The sequence below is a fragment of the Oncorhynchus tshawytscha genome, linkage group LG04 (genome assembly GCF_018296145.1).
Source record: "Oncorhynchus tshawytscha isolate Ot180627B linkage group LG04, Otsh_v2.0, whole genome shotgun sequence".
Classification (NCBI taxonomy): Eukaryota; Metazoa; Chordata; class Actinopteri; order Salmoniformes; family Salmonidae; genus Oncorhynchus; species Oncorhynchus tshawytscha.
This window is the reverse complement of record NC_056432.1, coordinates 65,026,375-65,039,548: the sequence shown is the minus strand read 5'-3', so window position 1 is coordinate 65,039,548 and position 13,174 is coordinate 65,026,375. Positions and strand designations below refer to the sequence as shown.

Genomic DNA, 13,174 nt, shown 5'->3' with positions numbered 1-13,174 from the left:
CGTTCAAAATAAAAGTATCCCATGTAATTGTAGAAACGTGTCAATAACCTATATTTATTCATGATACATGAAAAATAACTGTTTAAACATGAACAATGAAGGGGGCAGGCAGCAGGGTAAGGTCAAGGAGGAGAAGGGGGCAGGCAGCAGGGTAAGGTCAAGGAGGAGAAGGGGGCAAGCAGCAGGGTAAGGTCAAGGAGGAGAGAAGGGGGCAAGCAGCAGGGTAAGGTCAAGGAGGAGAGAAGGGGGCAAGCAGCAGGGTAAGGTCAAGGAGGAGAGAAGGGGGCAAGCAGCAGGGTAAGGTCAAGGAGGAGAGAAGGGGGCAAGCAGCAGGGTAAGGTCAAGGAGGAGAGAAGGGGGCAAGCAGCAGGGTAAGGTCAAGGAGGAGAGAAGGGGGCAAGCAGCAGGGTAAGGTCAAGGAGGAGAGAAGGGGGCAAGCAGCAGGGTAAGGTCAAGGAGGAGAGAAGGGGGCAAGCAGCAGGGTAAGGTCAAGGAGGAGAGAAGGGGGCAAGCAGCAGGGTAAGGTCAAGGAGGAGAGAAGGGGGCAAGCAGCAGGGTAAGGTCAAGGAGGAGAGAAGGGGGCAAGCAGCTGGGTAAGGTCAAGAAGGAGAGAAGGGGGCATGCAGCAGGGTAAGGTCAAGAAGGAGAGAAGGGGGCATGCAGCAGGGTAAGGTCAGGTGGAGAAGGGGGCAAGCAGCAGGGTAAGGTCAGAGGACAGGCAGCAGGGTAAATTCAGGGCATGCTCAGAGAGGACACAAAGACCTCTGGATTATTCTGCTAATTCAATTAATTATGTTATGCAGCACAATGAAAATAGTGATAATGCATTTTTTAAGGAAGTTGCCCAAAATCTGCAATGGTCAACTGCTACAAAAAACACAAAGGATTAGTGTCGGGCTGCTTAAATGGAAAGATGAGAATTTTGATATAGGCTTATGTGCTTGTGTTATGCAGCAAAAGGAGGGTATAGGCAGGGATAGTAAAGTGGTGGACACTGGTGTTAATCAGGTGCTTGAATTAATTGAGTCACAGGAAGGAGTAGTAAAGGGTGGACCTAGTGCTATAGTAGGAGTTGAATGTACTGATAGTGACGCTGTTCTCTGTAGTGATGAAGTTAACTGTGGAGTTGACCGTACTGATAAAAGCATAGATCAGAATAATTTGACACAACGGATTATAAATGCTGTTAAACCCCCAAATTTGACACATATATTGTATCGGGGTCGTCGTGATGTTGGGGAGCACCAGAAAGTTAAGACCTGCCACAGAAAGGGGAAAATAATAATAAATGTTTAGATTATCATGCTAGTTCAATGGCAGTACATGCCGTCATGCAGCATAATGACACATTTGAGTTCCAATTTTGGCAAGAAGTTGACAAAACTTTGCAATGGCCATCTGGAACAACCATTGTCATTAATTGTAGTATCAAATTCTTAGAAATATGTGTAACAAGAATAGAAGTACAATTCAAAGTCTTGTTAATGAGATTGAGGAAGAGTTTGAGTTGACCAACCCTTTGAGCCTGTCACCCATATGTAATGACATATGAGATAAGCGTGACAGCACAAACTTAAGTCAGTGCAACACAGTCAGACAGTACACTAATTGATAAAAAAACAAACACCAAACAAACACAAGAGTGGGGAGAAGAAATGCAGTGAAACATAAATATGGTGAGGAATGGGTCACACATTAAAAGAAACCCAAAACACTTGTTGCTGTAAATAACCAAATAACAGTAAATGAGCAATGCTAGCATGTGATATCTGTGGAATTGGTATCAATTTGATAGTCGAAAGGATGTAGAATTTCCTACTTTTCTATGCAACTCAGAATCATGTCGAGTTCATGTACAGCCATTGCAAAATGGATGTAGTCTTAAAGTGGACTGTGACACATTTATACATTATATTGCTAGTGACAACAAGGTGAAATTAAACAAAATGGTACAAACAGAGAATGTAAATTAGGCTCAGGTTCAAAACCTATTGCCTGTGGAGAGTTTAAATGATGGAATGTCAACTGCTCAGAGAAGACCCTCAGACTGCCAACTTGATATGCAAAATGTACACACTTTTGAGGATAAAGAACCTGCTTCTGAGTTTCATCCTGATGTAGCCAATAATTCACATGACGAAGTGTCAGTGGTGCTGCTCAATCAAATCTCAGACACCCAAGATATTGGGATTTAATAATCACTTAAAGACAGAACGTTGTGGTACAAGTTGTCATACAGGTTCATTAGATGAGGAAATCATAAGCTCTATGACAACTGATACAGATGAGAAGCATGTAACTGGAGAGGTAGGTTGATGTATAAATAAGCAGGGATACACTGAAATGTGTTTTGTCAGATGAGACAAACTTTGGATGGTTTTGGCATACCACTCTAAATAATGGTGTGTTTTCATTGACTCGTGATGAATGGAAGAGGGTCCATTTGGAGAGGAATGGTAGGTACAGTATTTGGTTAGAAGAGAACCTACTGAGTCTTTTGCACCTCACCTTAGCTGAGACAGTAAATGTTTTCCTCTACAGTGATACAGTCCAATATGTATTCCATTGTCAGAGAACTGCATTGCTGGCTATGTTCTGTTGCATGGGTAAATAGTCAAACTGAATTACCAAATCATTTGTATTTATTAGCAAAAGATAAGACAACTGCTGGGTACGACACAGTGTTATGGTTTCACAGAACTAAACTAAGCAAAAAAAGAAACGTCCTCTCACTGTCAACTGCGTTTATTTTCAGCAAACTTAACATGTGTAAATATTTGTATGAACATTACAAGATTCAACAACTGAGACATAAACTGAACAAGTTTTACAGACATGTGACTGACAGAAATAGAATAATGTGTCCCTGAACAAAGGGGGGTCAAAATTAAAAGTAACAGTCAGGATCTGGTGTGGCCACCAGCTGCTTTAAGTACTGCAGTGCATCTCCTCCTCATGGACTGCACCAATTTGCCAGGTCTTGCTGTGAGATGTTACCCCACTCTTCCACCAAGGCACATGCAAGTTCCCGGACATTTCTGGGGGGAATGGCCCTAGCCCTCACCCTCCGATCCAACAGGTCTCAGATGTGCTCAATGGGATTAAGATCTGGGCTCTTCGCTGGCCATGGCAGAACACTGATATTCCTGTCCTGCAGGAAATTATGCACAGAATGAGCAGTATGGCTGGTGGCATTGTCATGCTGGAGGGTCATGTCAGGATGAGCCTGCAGGAAGGGTACCACATGAGGGAGGAGGATGTCTTCCCTGTAACGCACAGCACTGAGATTGCCTGCAATGACAACAAGATCAGTTCGGTAATGCTGTAACACAGCGCCCCAGACCATGTCGGACCCTTCACCTCCAAATTGATCCCGATCCAGAGTACAGGCCTCAGTGTAACGCTCATTCCTTCGACGATAAACGTGAATCTGACCATCCCCCTGGTGAGACAAAACCGCGACTCGTCAGTGAAGAGCACTTTTTGACAGTCCTGTCTGGTCCAGCGACGGTGGGTTTGTGCCCATAGGCGACGTTGTTGCCGGTGATGTCTGGTGAGGACCTGCCTTACAACAGGCCTCCAAGCCCTCAGTCCAGCCTCTCTCAGCCTATTGCGGACAGTCTGAGCACTGATGGAGGGATTGTGCGTACCTGGTGTAACTCGGGCAGTTGTTTCAATCCTGTAACCTGCCCCGCAGGTGGGATGTTCGGATGTGCTGATCCTGTGCAGGTGTAGTTACACGTGATCTGCCACTGCGAGGACGATCAGCTGTCCGTCCTGTCTCCCTGTAGCGCTGTCTTAGGCGTCTCGCAGTACGGACGTTGCAATTTATTGTCCTAGCCATATCTGCAGTCCTCATGCCTTCTTGCAGCATGTTCAAGCAGATGAGCAGAGACCCTGGGCATCTTTCTTTTGGTGTTTTTCAGAGTAAGTAGAAAGGCCTCTTTTAGTGTCCTACATTTTCAAAACTGTGACCTTAATTGCCTACCGCCTGTAAGCTGTTAGTGTCTTAATGACCATTCCACAGGTGCATGTTCTTAAAATGTTTATGGTTCATTTAACAAGCCTGGGAAACAGTGTTCAAACACTTTACAATGAAGATCTGTGAAGTTATTTTGGGATTTTTATTAACTTTGAAAGACAGGGTCCTGAAAAGGGGAAACTTGTGTTTTTGCTGAGTTCAGGATAAAACATGAGGCTTTAAGCCACTAAAGGGTGCTACTAAGACAAAATACATGAGGCTATAAGCCACAAGGCCATATAATCATCCAGGAATACAATTTAAACAAACTGGAAATAAATTGAAACCGTGATAGGATCTGTAAGAACCAAGAAAAAGCATAGAACCAGTCCTATACAATTACATATTAAAACATATTCTTTATCTTATATAGAGTAGTAATTCTCTTTAGTTCAGATTTTCCCTGGTGTAGTTATGATAATTTTGACATGATACACTATGGCTATGCAAAGCTGAAAAAAAATCATACAGATAGCGTTTACCTCAGACTTTTGTTTTGAAGGAATAACTTGAAAATTGGAAGTCTTAATGCTGCCACCGGGACGCGAATGTTGCTGTCATGACGCTAATAACAACAGACCTTTGCGAAGCTGAAGAACGTGTAACGTAATGAGGGGTAGGTTTAGTTTTAATTATGAGTTTGCGTGAAGTGAGCACGTCGTTTGCCAAAGTTGGAAACTACAGCTCCCAGTATACTATGGTCTCTGGATCACGTGATTGATCAACAGAAATACATGGGTAGATGTAAACCAACATACTAAACTCGTGATTTTAGTCTACTGCAATGATTTATATGTCAGTGGGTTGTCTTTATTCAATACGCCCAACTTTATGTAAGGTTTGTATAATGATACACACAAGGCTTAGAATGAAGAGATATGAAGCAAGGAGGATGATCCTTCCGATCTAGTACATCTACATCAACTGTCGCGTCAAAACCGTCGCAAAGGAGGGTAGCTACGGTAACCAACATCCTGAATCCACGACAGAGGTCTGTCCTCACCAACCAACTATCAAGGTAAGTCTTACTTCAGGAGTTTACAAAGTTTGTCTGAACCTTGTAGCGTTTCATATAACAAGGTTTCCCAAACTCTGTCCTGGGGCCCCCTGGGTCTTTTGGTTTTTGCCCTAGCACTACACAGCTGATTCAAACAACCAACTCATCATCAAGTTTTGATTATTTGAATCAGCTGTGTGCTAGAACAATAACGTGCACCCAGGGGGAAGGGCCCAGAACCGAGTTTAGGAAAAACAGTCATAAGGCATGTTGATATTCAGAGAGGAAGACGCAAAGAGATAGCTAGGCCCAACTCGGCTGAAAGTCTGTCGCCCACCAGGCAAGGAGATTTTGTATAATGAGTGTCGAGTTTTGGCAACAACAAAAAATGTATGGCTTATTTGCTACATTGGCATAACATCTCTCAATTGAATTACAGTCGGTTGACGTCAACAACACTCATATTACTATGTTTTTTAAAAAAGTATTAAAATAATGAGATGTATCAACCAATAATTTAAAAAAGGATAGGCGTGCTGCTTTTTGGACAACGACTCCCATTGTTAGGGCGGAGAGACCAGTATCTTGTCAGTATCCATCATCTTTTATATTATGCGAAAATCGAGTTTGGGAAACCCTGAACTATTTGATATTTTTTTGTTATCACCTGACATTCTAGGTAGACTGGTAGGCCTTGGCAACAATGTCGGCTCCTCAACAGCAGGAACAAAGCAGAGCCCTGTGTGCAAACCCTGGGAATCCTGTTTTCTCATGTATGATGACCCCAGTGGTTAAAAACAATTCTCCTGTGCCATGGGCAAAGCCTCAAAGCCCCTTCTACAAGACTACCTCAAGTGACTATGGCATTAGTCCTCCAACATTTGAATCATCACCATGTACCTACCACCCACTTTCACAAAGATTCACAGAAGACCTTGGGAACTGTGGGATGTTACGTGACAACTCCTTCAATACAAGTCTTGATCGAAGCAGGGTATATGACTGCCCTAATTTGCAAAACACTATCTGATTTGATTGACATGGTATAACATTGTCTTGGTGTTGATTAAACTACCTGGTGGACCTTCACTCCATTGACAATGATTGGTGTCCTGAAAATGCATTTTTGCTGTACATTTAAGTTCTACAATATGCATGTTGTATCATTCTACTTACACACAAAGTAAAGCATAGTTTTACTTGCACTTATGTTCTTTGTGACATACAGAAACACACTAATAGCTGGTTACGTAAAGCAAGTTACAATGTTTGACTTTTTTATTGTATCACTATAAACACATTAGGCTACACTGAACAGGTGGGCTATCAGCATTCATTGTAGTGTTCCTCATTGCAAAAATATATATTTATGTATTAAAAATATATATCATTCAGGACAGGGTGCACTCCCTTGGATGATTTGTCTGATTTTGTGTGTGTCAGCTTGAAGAGTTTCATTTTGAGGATCAATCGTCAAAGCAGCCTGGTAATCTTGAAGACCTATGAAAATATTTCCAAGAGAGAAAAAGTTTAGCTGACTGCAACGGCCATGGTAGGCATAGGCTGCTAAACCAGCTATCCCTACTTCCTAGCCTAGGATATCCACAGCTGCATTATTTCAGTCACAAGGCCAGACGGCTTGTCATTCGGGGCAGAACAATCTACTTTTTAGCCAGCAGAGGTCAGTGTTAGAGGGTAAAGTACATAATCTTTACATTGTTTTTATTTAACTAGGCAAGTCAGTTAAGAACAAATTCTTATTTACAATTACAGCCTACACCGGCCAAACCCGGACAACGCTGGGCCAATTGTGTGCCGCCCTATTGGACTCCCAATCCTGGCCGGTTGTGATACAGCCTGGATTCGAACCAGGGTGTCTGTAGTGACACCTCTAGCACTGAGATGCAGTGTATTGTGCAAAGTATTCTCTTTTTTGCGTTTCACTTGTATGAATAACAATGTCTAAAATAGAACGTGCAAAAGGGGAGCCATAAAACTTGAGAAATGCCCTAGTTGATGTTGCACAGACCTTCAGTATAGAGCTCCAGTTCACAAAAAGCTGTGCCTCGTCTTACATGAGCTCTTGTTCTGGCACCTGCATTGCCAGCCACAGGTGGAGTCAACAGATCAAGTGCCTGCAATGAAAGATTGTGTGTATGAAGAAACATTGTAATGTCATGTTCTATACAACAATCTCTTTTACCAATGCTGTTGAGTAAAAGGAAACATTTACACAAGGAAGATGAATACTGACCCAAGAGGAATCCTCAATAGCTTTATGAAGATTCCTTAGTTTCAAGTGACAAGCAGCACGGTTTGAATACATGGCAGGAATCTTTCTGTTAAGCTTTATGGCAAGGCTGTAAGCATTGATCGCAGCCAAGTAGTTACCTGTTGCAAACAATTTGCTGAAAAACATGGAGGGAAGACATTTAATATTAACACTATGCTTCATTGTTCTTATGATCACTGATTTTGACAAGATTAGCCTACTTACTCTCCTTTCTCCTTTAACCAGTCAGGGTTCCTCTCTTCTTCTGTCAGGTCCTTCAGCTCTGCCAGGTTTACATTTATTGCCCTTCTGGCCTCGGCCTGCTTCTGAAGCCACTGTTCCAAAAGAACACATTCATATGATTGGGTTGGATTGATAATGTTTAAAAAAAAAAAATGAAACACAACATGATGCTACCTCCCAATATGGAACCGAGAATGGACAAACGCATCCCGTGCCCATAGCTTAAAGTAAAGACAAAGCAATCAATACCCATACTTAAAGGGAAATTCCACCACTTTTCATTGTCTCCGGCAGAATACCAGCATTTACATATGTGAAAATGGTGCGTTTAAGTTAAAATGTTCTACCCGACAGACATCATAATCAAAAGTGAAAACTTTTTAAAACAGTGATTTTCAAACACTGCGATTCCCAGTGACGTGGGGAGAAAGAATAAACCTTCCCTCTGGCAAGAAACTCAGTGCAGGTTTTGAAAATCAGTTTTTCTGGCTTTTAATCCTACCCTGTGATGTCACAGAGAAGCATTTTTAGGACAGTTATCTTTTTAACCACAGATCATAGAAACGTGCTGTTTTAACATACAGTATGTAGACACTGGTATGGTGCTGCAGCTAATGGATATGAGGTCAAAAAGTTGCGGAATTGCTCTTTAATAAACCACAGTTCCAAAGATTCACTGATGAAAAAAACTGGTTAATACTTGAAAGTGGAAAGGGAAAAATGAGTTTACACCTCTTCCTCCTCTGGTACTCTTGATTCTCGTAGAGCCGTGGGAAACACTCGTGGTGTGAACTTGATTTGAATGTTGCCTGTGGATCTTGGAGCTGGCAAATCCACCTGTTTTTTCTTGCTGATTGATTGAACACTGTTTTTCTGATCTATGTAAGAAACAAGCAGATGATATCCATTACGGAATACTCAACCAATCAACAAACTTATGATTGCAGAGTGTACAATTCGATTGTACCAGAGTTTTATTTACCATGCTTGACCTTGCATTGGTCTGATGTTCTGGGTACATGTATCTTTTCTGATTTGCTTTGTTTGTCAACCTTGATTCTCTGACTTTGTAGCTTTAGTTGGGCCTCCTCCTCTGCTATTTGCCTCTGCTTCAGTTTCCATGCCTCCAACTGTGCTGTTGCTTTCTCACATTCATCATCCTTCATTTTCTGGATCTTGGCTCTCCCCTCTTCTTCAAGCTGAAAATATAAAATAACTGAAAATTAAGATGTATTTTTAGCACAAATTTCAGAGAATATACTTTACAAGTGTATCACCTTCATCATGGTCTCCAGTGCATATTTTCTTTCTTCTTGTGTTTTCGTGGCTTTGGCTTTCGACTCAGCAGCAAGCTTTGCCTGGGCTTTCAAGAGTGCTCTTTCCCTGATCTCTCTCGATTTGTCTTTGTCATCTAAAACAGATAAACACACACACTAACAAGAGCCTTATATCTTCTTTGTGTAATAATACCAATCCGGGTCAAATGTAATACATACAATTAAGTTGTAAAATACTGTGACTACTTTGCATAATGTATTGCAGCTACTTTATACCCATGTCCATGGCGTTGTTGAATAGTTGTTTCTGTTTGGCCTTAAGGGCATTCTAGAGCATGCATTATTTCCCTATAAGGCACACACGGTATATCAGCAGGGTAGAATTCAATAGCTTTAGTTCATTCTTACAAGTTCTATGTTTTGAGCTGCTTTTGAGAGTAAAGGTAGAATTGAAAACATTATTGGCATTGCTGAATTCGATTTCAATAATAGCATGCTAGGACTGATGGTTTGGTTAGCTAAACTAGCAAGTCAGTTTGTTTAGTTACCAAGGCAACTACTGTAGCTAGCCTATCTAGTAAACTTGCTAGCTACTTCAGTGGATGTTGAACACATTTCCAGCAGAAGTATAGCCATGGTATAAAAGGGATATCAACTCCGGGCTCTCAATGCGTTCTCTGGAAAATAATGCAACTCCATGGAAGGTTTATTTCACTCTGCTAGCGCGTCTTCCATGTCATTTATTATTTTCAAATACATAGCCCCTCGTCGATTATCGCTTACATAGCTAATTAGACTAATATCTATACTGCTGTTAGCTAATGACTTACTGTTATTAATCACAAGGTGCTCCCACAGTCTCTCCTCCTTTTTCTGCAATGTGAAAACTGCAACTCCATTTCCAATTTTTGCTGTGCTTTTGTCATCATCTATCGGCTCAGACAGGAAGGCTTCAAATAAAAACGGGGGGAAATGTACCTAAATGAAGGAGGCAAAACAAATAAAAATGTTGGGGAAATGTACCTCAAAAGAAGGAGGCAAACCAAAGCAAACTGATTACCAAAGCAATTGCCCATCTACTACTGTTGTTAGCATTTAGGTAGGTACTAGTTAACTTTAGCTAGCTAGCTTTAGGGTGTTTCCAAAAAACTTTTACCTTCAGATATTCGTCTGTGGAAAAGATATCTACTTTCCCAACCTTTACTCCTTTTAATGGTACATTTATGTAAACAATCGTTTCTGTCTGTGTCCATGTGTAATCTTTGACAATCAAAGGCATTTCAAACCAATTTATAGTTAACTTATATTTGCTAAATTGCTGTGAGTGTGTGGTGGTAGCTACAACTTTGGCAGTTGCCAAGGAAGAAGTAAAGTTATTTCCGCGAACCATTGGTGTACTTCCTGTTTCAAAGTTTATCTCCTGTTAAAGGGCCACTGCCAGGCCAGCGTACATTCAGATCCTAGAGCCCAGCTGGACTTGAAGGGTTGAAGCAAAGAATATCTGACAGTTCTAAATGTTCTGATGTCGTGTTCCTAGTGCTCTAATGGGCTATTTTTTTTAATGTCTGTATTGAAGGTGTAAATCTGAGAGCCCAACATTTTCCCACATGAAAGCAAAGACACGATTTCAAAGTTGTATTTATTAAAACAAGTTTTGCAATAAAATCTTTGTTAATTTAGAAAAAGAGTTTGTGGCATTTGTAATATTAGTGCATACATTCATTATAAAGAACAGAATACAAAACAAATTAACAAATGAAGCTTTAGGTCATTGAAGAAATGAAACCATATTGTTCATGTTACAGAGGCTCATATCTAATCTATTACCAGACCTCGCAATTGAGCCCTGTTTGCCATTTTTTTATACCTCTGCACAATTTTCATAAAACCATAATCAAATTGTTGTAACTGAGTGAAATTAACATTTGAGATCATGTACCGGTACATTCAATATCCTAAAGGTAATATAATCAGGTGCTCATTTGAAAATTATATCCTTTTTGGTGGCCAATCGATGTGGGAAAATACAAATACTTAATGTGCATGTACAATGAACATACAGGTTATTCATACATTACATTTACTAATAAACAACATTTGAAAATGTCAAGAAAATAAGGCATCTGGTGTCAATCATCTAGTATGAAAAAATGAGCTTGAAAATCAAGCTTACTGCACTTTGCAAACAACGAGATATGTAAGTGGAGTTGTTATTCTGTAAGGAATGTACTTATGAAATAAAATTTTGGTACATGACCATTTGTGTTAAATTGAACCATTCTCAATTCATTAGGAATGGGGTAATAATATATTATGCCAATAAACATTATCAATATTTTGATCACACAATATTCAGCCTCGTCACAAACGGCTAATAAATTAACAGTCAACAACATACAAATGCAGTTTTTTCACTTGATGTATTTAAGCAAAATATCTAGAAGTGATGATGTATTAAAACAATTGTAAGGCTGTTGATCCTGATGTTAGCACTGAATCAGCAGTAAATATTAACTGCTTGTTCGTAGCAGATCAAAAAGTAAGCAAACATTGATACAATTACATTATACAAAATTGAGCACAGTACTATTCACAATGCCACATTGAGTAGTTTAAAAAGTTGTTGAGTAGTTTTGATCAGTAGTTTTGATTTGGTTTATGGAAGATTTAGATTTTTGTTTTTAAATGACTGACCATATGAAAACGAATCTCTGAACAATATCAACTACCAACATTTATGTCTGATGGGCCAAAGCCTAACTTGAGCAATGTACTCCCATAGAAAGTAGGCGGGATATATTTATTATAAATCAAACATCCCCTCACTGTCAACTGTGTTTATTTTCAGCAAACTTAACATGTGTAAATATTTGTGAGACATAAACTGAACAAGTTCCACAGAGATGTGACTAACAGAAATGGAATAATGTGTCCCTGAACAAAGGGAGGGGGGAGGTCAAAATCAAAAGTAACAGTCAGTATATGTTGTGGCCACCAGCTGCTTTAAGTACTGCAGTGCATCTCATCATGGACTGCACCAGATTTGCCAGTTCTTGCTGTGAGATGTTACCCTACTCTTCCACCAAGGCACCTGCAAGTTCCCGGACATTTCTGGGGGGAATGGCCCTAGCCCTCACCCTCCGATCCAACAGGTCCCAGATGTGCTCAATGGGACTGAGATCCGGGCTCTTCACTGGCCATGGCAGAACACTGATATTCCTGTCTTGCAGGAAATCACGCACAGAACCGGCAGTATGGCTGGTGGCATTGTCATGCTGGAGGGTCATGTCAGGATGAGCCTGCAGAAAGGGTACCACATGAGGAAGGAGGATGTCTTCCCTGTAACACACAGCGTTGAGATTGCCTGCAATGACAACAAGCTCAGTCCGATGATGCTGTGACACACCGCCCGAGACCATGACGGACCTTCCACCTCTAAATCGATCCCTCTCCAGAGTACAGGCCTCGGTGTAACACTCATTCCTTCGACGATAAACGCGAATCCGACCATCACCCCTGGTGAGACAAAACCATCCTGTCTGGTCCAGCGACGGTGGGACTGTGCCCATAGGCGACGTTGTTGCCGGTGATGTCTGGTGAGGACCTGCCTTACAACAGGCCTATAAGCTCTCAGTCCAGACTCTCTCAGGCTATTACGGACAGTCTGAGCACTGATGGAGGGATTGTGCATTCCTGGTGTAACTTGACAGTTGTTGTTGCCGTCCTGTACCTGTGCCGCAGGTGTGATGTTCAGATGTACCGATCCTGAGCAGGTGTTGTTACACGTGGTCTGCCACTGCGAGGATGATCAGCTGTCCGTCCTGTCTCCCTGTAGTGCTGTCACAGTACGGACATTGCAATTTATTGCCCTGGCCAAATCTGCAGTCCTCATGCCTCTTTGAAGCATGCCTAAGGCACGTTCACACAAATGAGCAGGGACCCTGGGCATCTTTCTGGTGTTTTTCAGAGTCAGTAGAAAGTCCTCTTTTAGTGTCCTAAGTTTTCATAAATGTGACCTTAATTGCCTACCGTCTGTAAGCTGTTAGTGGCTTAATGACCGTTCCACAGGTGCATGTTCATTAATTGTTTATGGTTCATTGAACAAGCATGGGAAACAGTGTTTAAACCCTTTACAATGAAGATCTGTGAAGTTAGTTGGATTTTTACGAATTATCTTTGAAAGACGGGGTCCTGAAAAAAGGGGAGAAATGTTTGAGTTTACATTTTGAAAATAGTTGAATCACCAAAGTATTGCAATATTGAATTTAATGAAAAGTTCTCTAAACAATAAGATAAATCTACATGAGAAAGGCAAAACATTTGAAAATATACACTGCTCAAAAATATAAAGGGAACACTAAAAT

At 41.0% G+C, this 13,174-nt stretch overlaps 1 protein-coding gene and 1 long non-coding RNA gene across 2 annotated transcripts; one reads left to right on the top strand and one right to left on the bottom strand.

Annotated features, from left to right (window-relative positions):
- The first annotated feature begins 4,457 nt into the window (after positions 1–4,457).
- On the top strand, positions 4,458–6,107 carry LOC112249233. Its single transcript, XR_002953322.2, has 2 exons — positions 4,458–5,039; positions 5,698–6,107. It is a non-coding gene; the product is annotated as an uncharacterized LOC112249233 (long non-coding RNA).
- A 171-nt stretch (positions 6,108–6,278) lies between these two features.
- On the bottom strand, positions 6,279–10,194 carry dnaaf4 (dynein axonemal assembly factor 4). The gene is made up of 9 exons (XM_024418992.2): positions 9,967–10,194; positions 9,641–9,788; positions 8,811–8,944; positions 8,516–8,732; positions 8,266–8,411; positions 7,516–7,625; positions 7,273–7,426; positions 7,048–7,153; positions 6,279–6,518 (listed from the first exon to the last, which is right to left on the bottom strand). Exons 1-9 carry the CDS (start codon positions 10,087–10,089, stop codon positions 6,406–6,408), a joined length of 1,251 nt encoding a protein of 416 aa, XP_024274760.2. The 5' UTR covers positions 10,090–10,194; the 3' UTR covers positions 6,279–6,405.
- Positions 10,195–13,174: the final 2,980 nt, after the last annotated feature.

Excerpts from the sequence above, each read along its gene's own strand:
- dnaaf4 (XM_024418992.2), bottom strand. The coding sequence starts at position 10,089 with ATGCCTTTGATTGTCAAAGATTACACATGGACACAGACAGAAACGATT. Across the intron at positions 7,154-7,272 it reads CTATTGAGGATTCCTCTTGG|GCACTTGATCTGTTGACTCC; the intron begins GTCAGTATTCAT and ends CTTTCATTGCAG. Across the intron at positions 6,519-7,047 it reads ACTGGAGCTCTATACTGAAG|GTCTTCAAGATTACCAGGCT; the intron begins GTCTGTGCAACA and ends ATATTTTCATAG.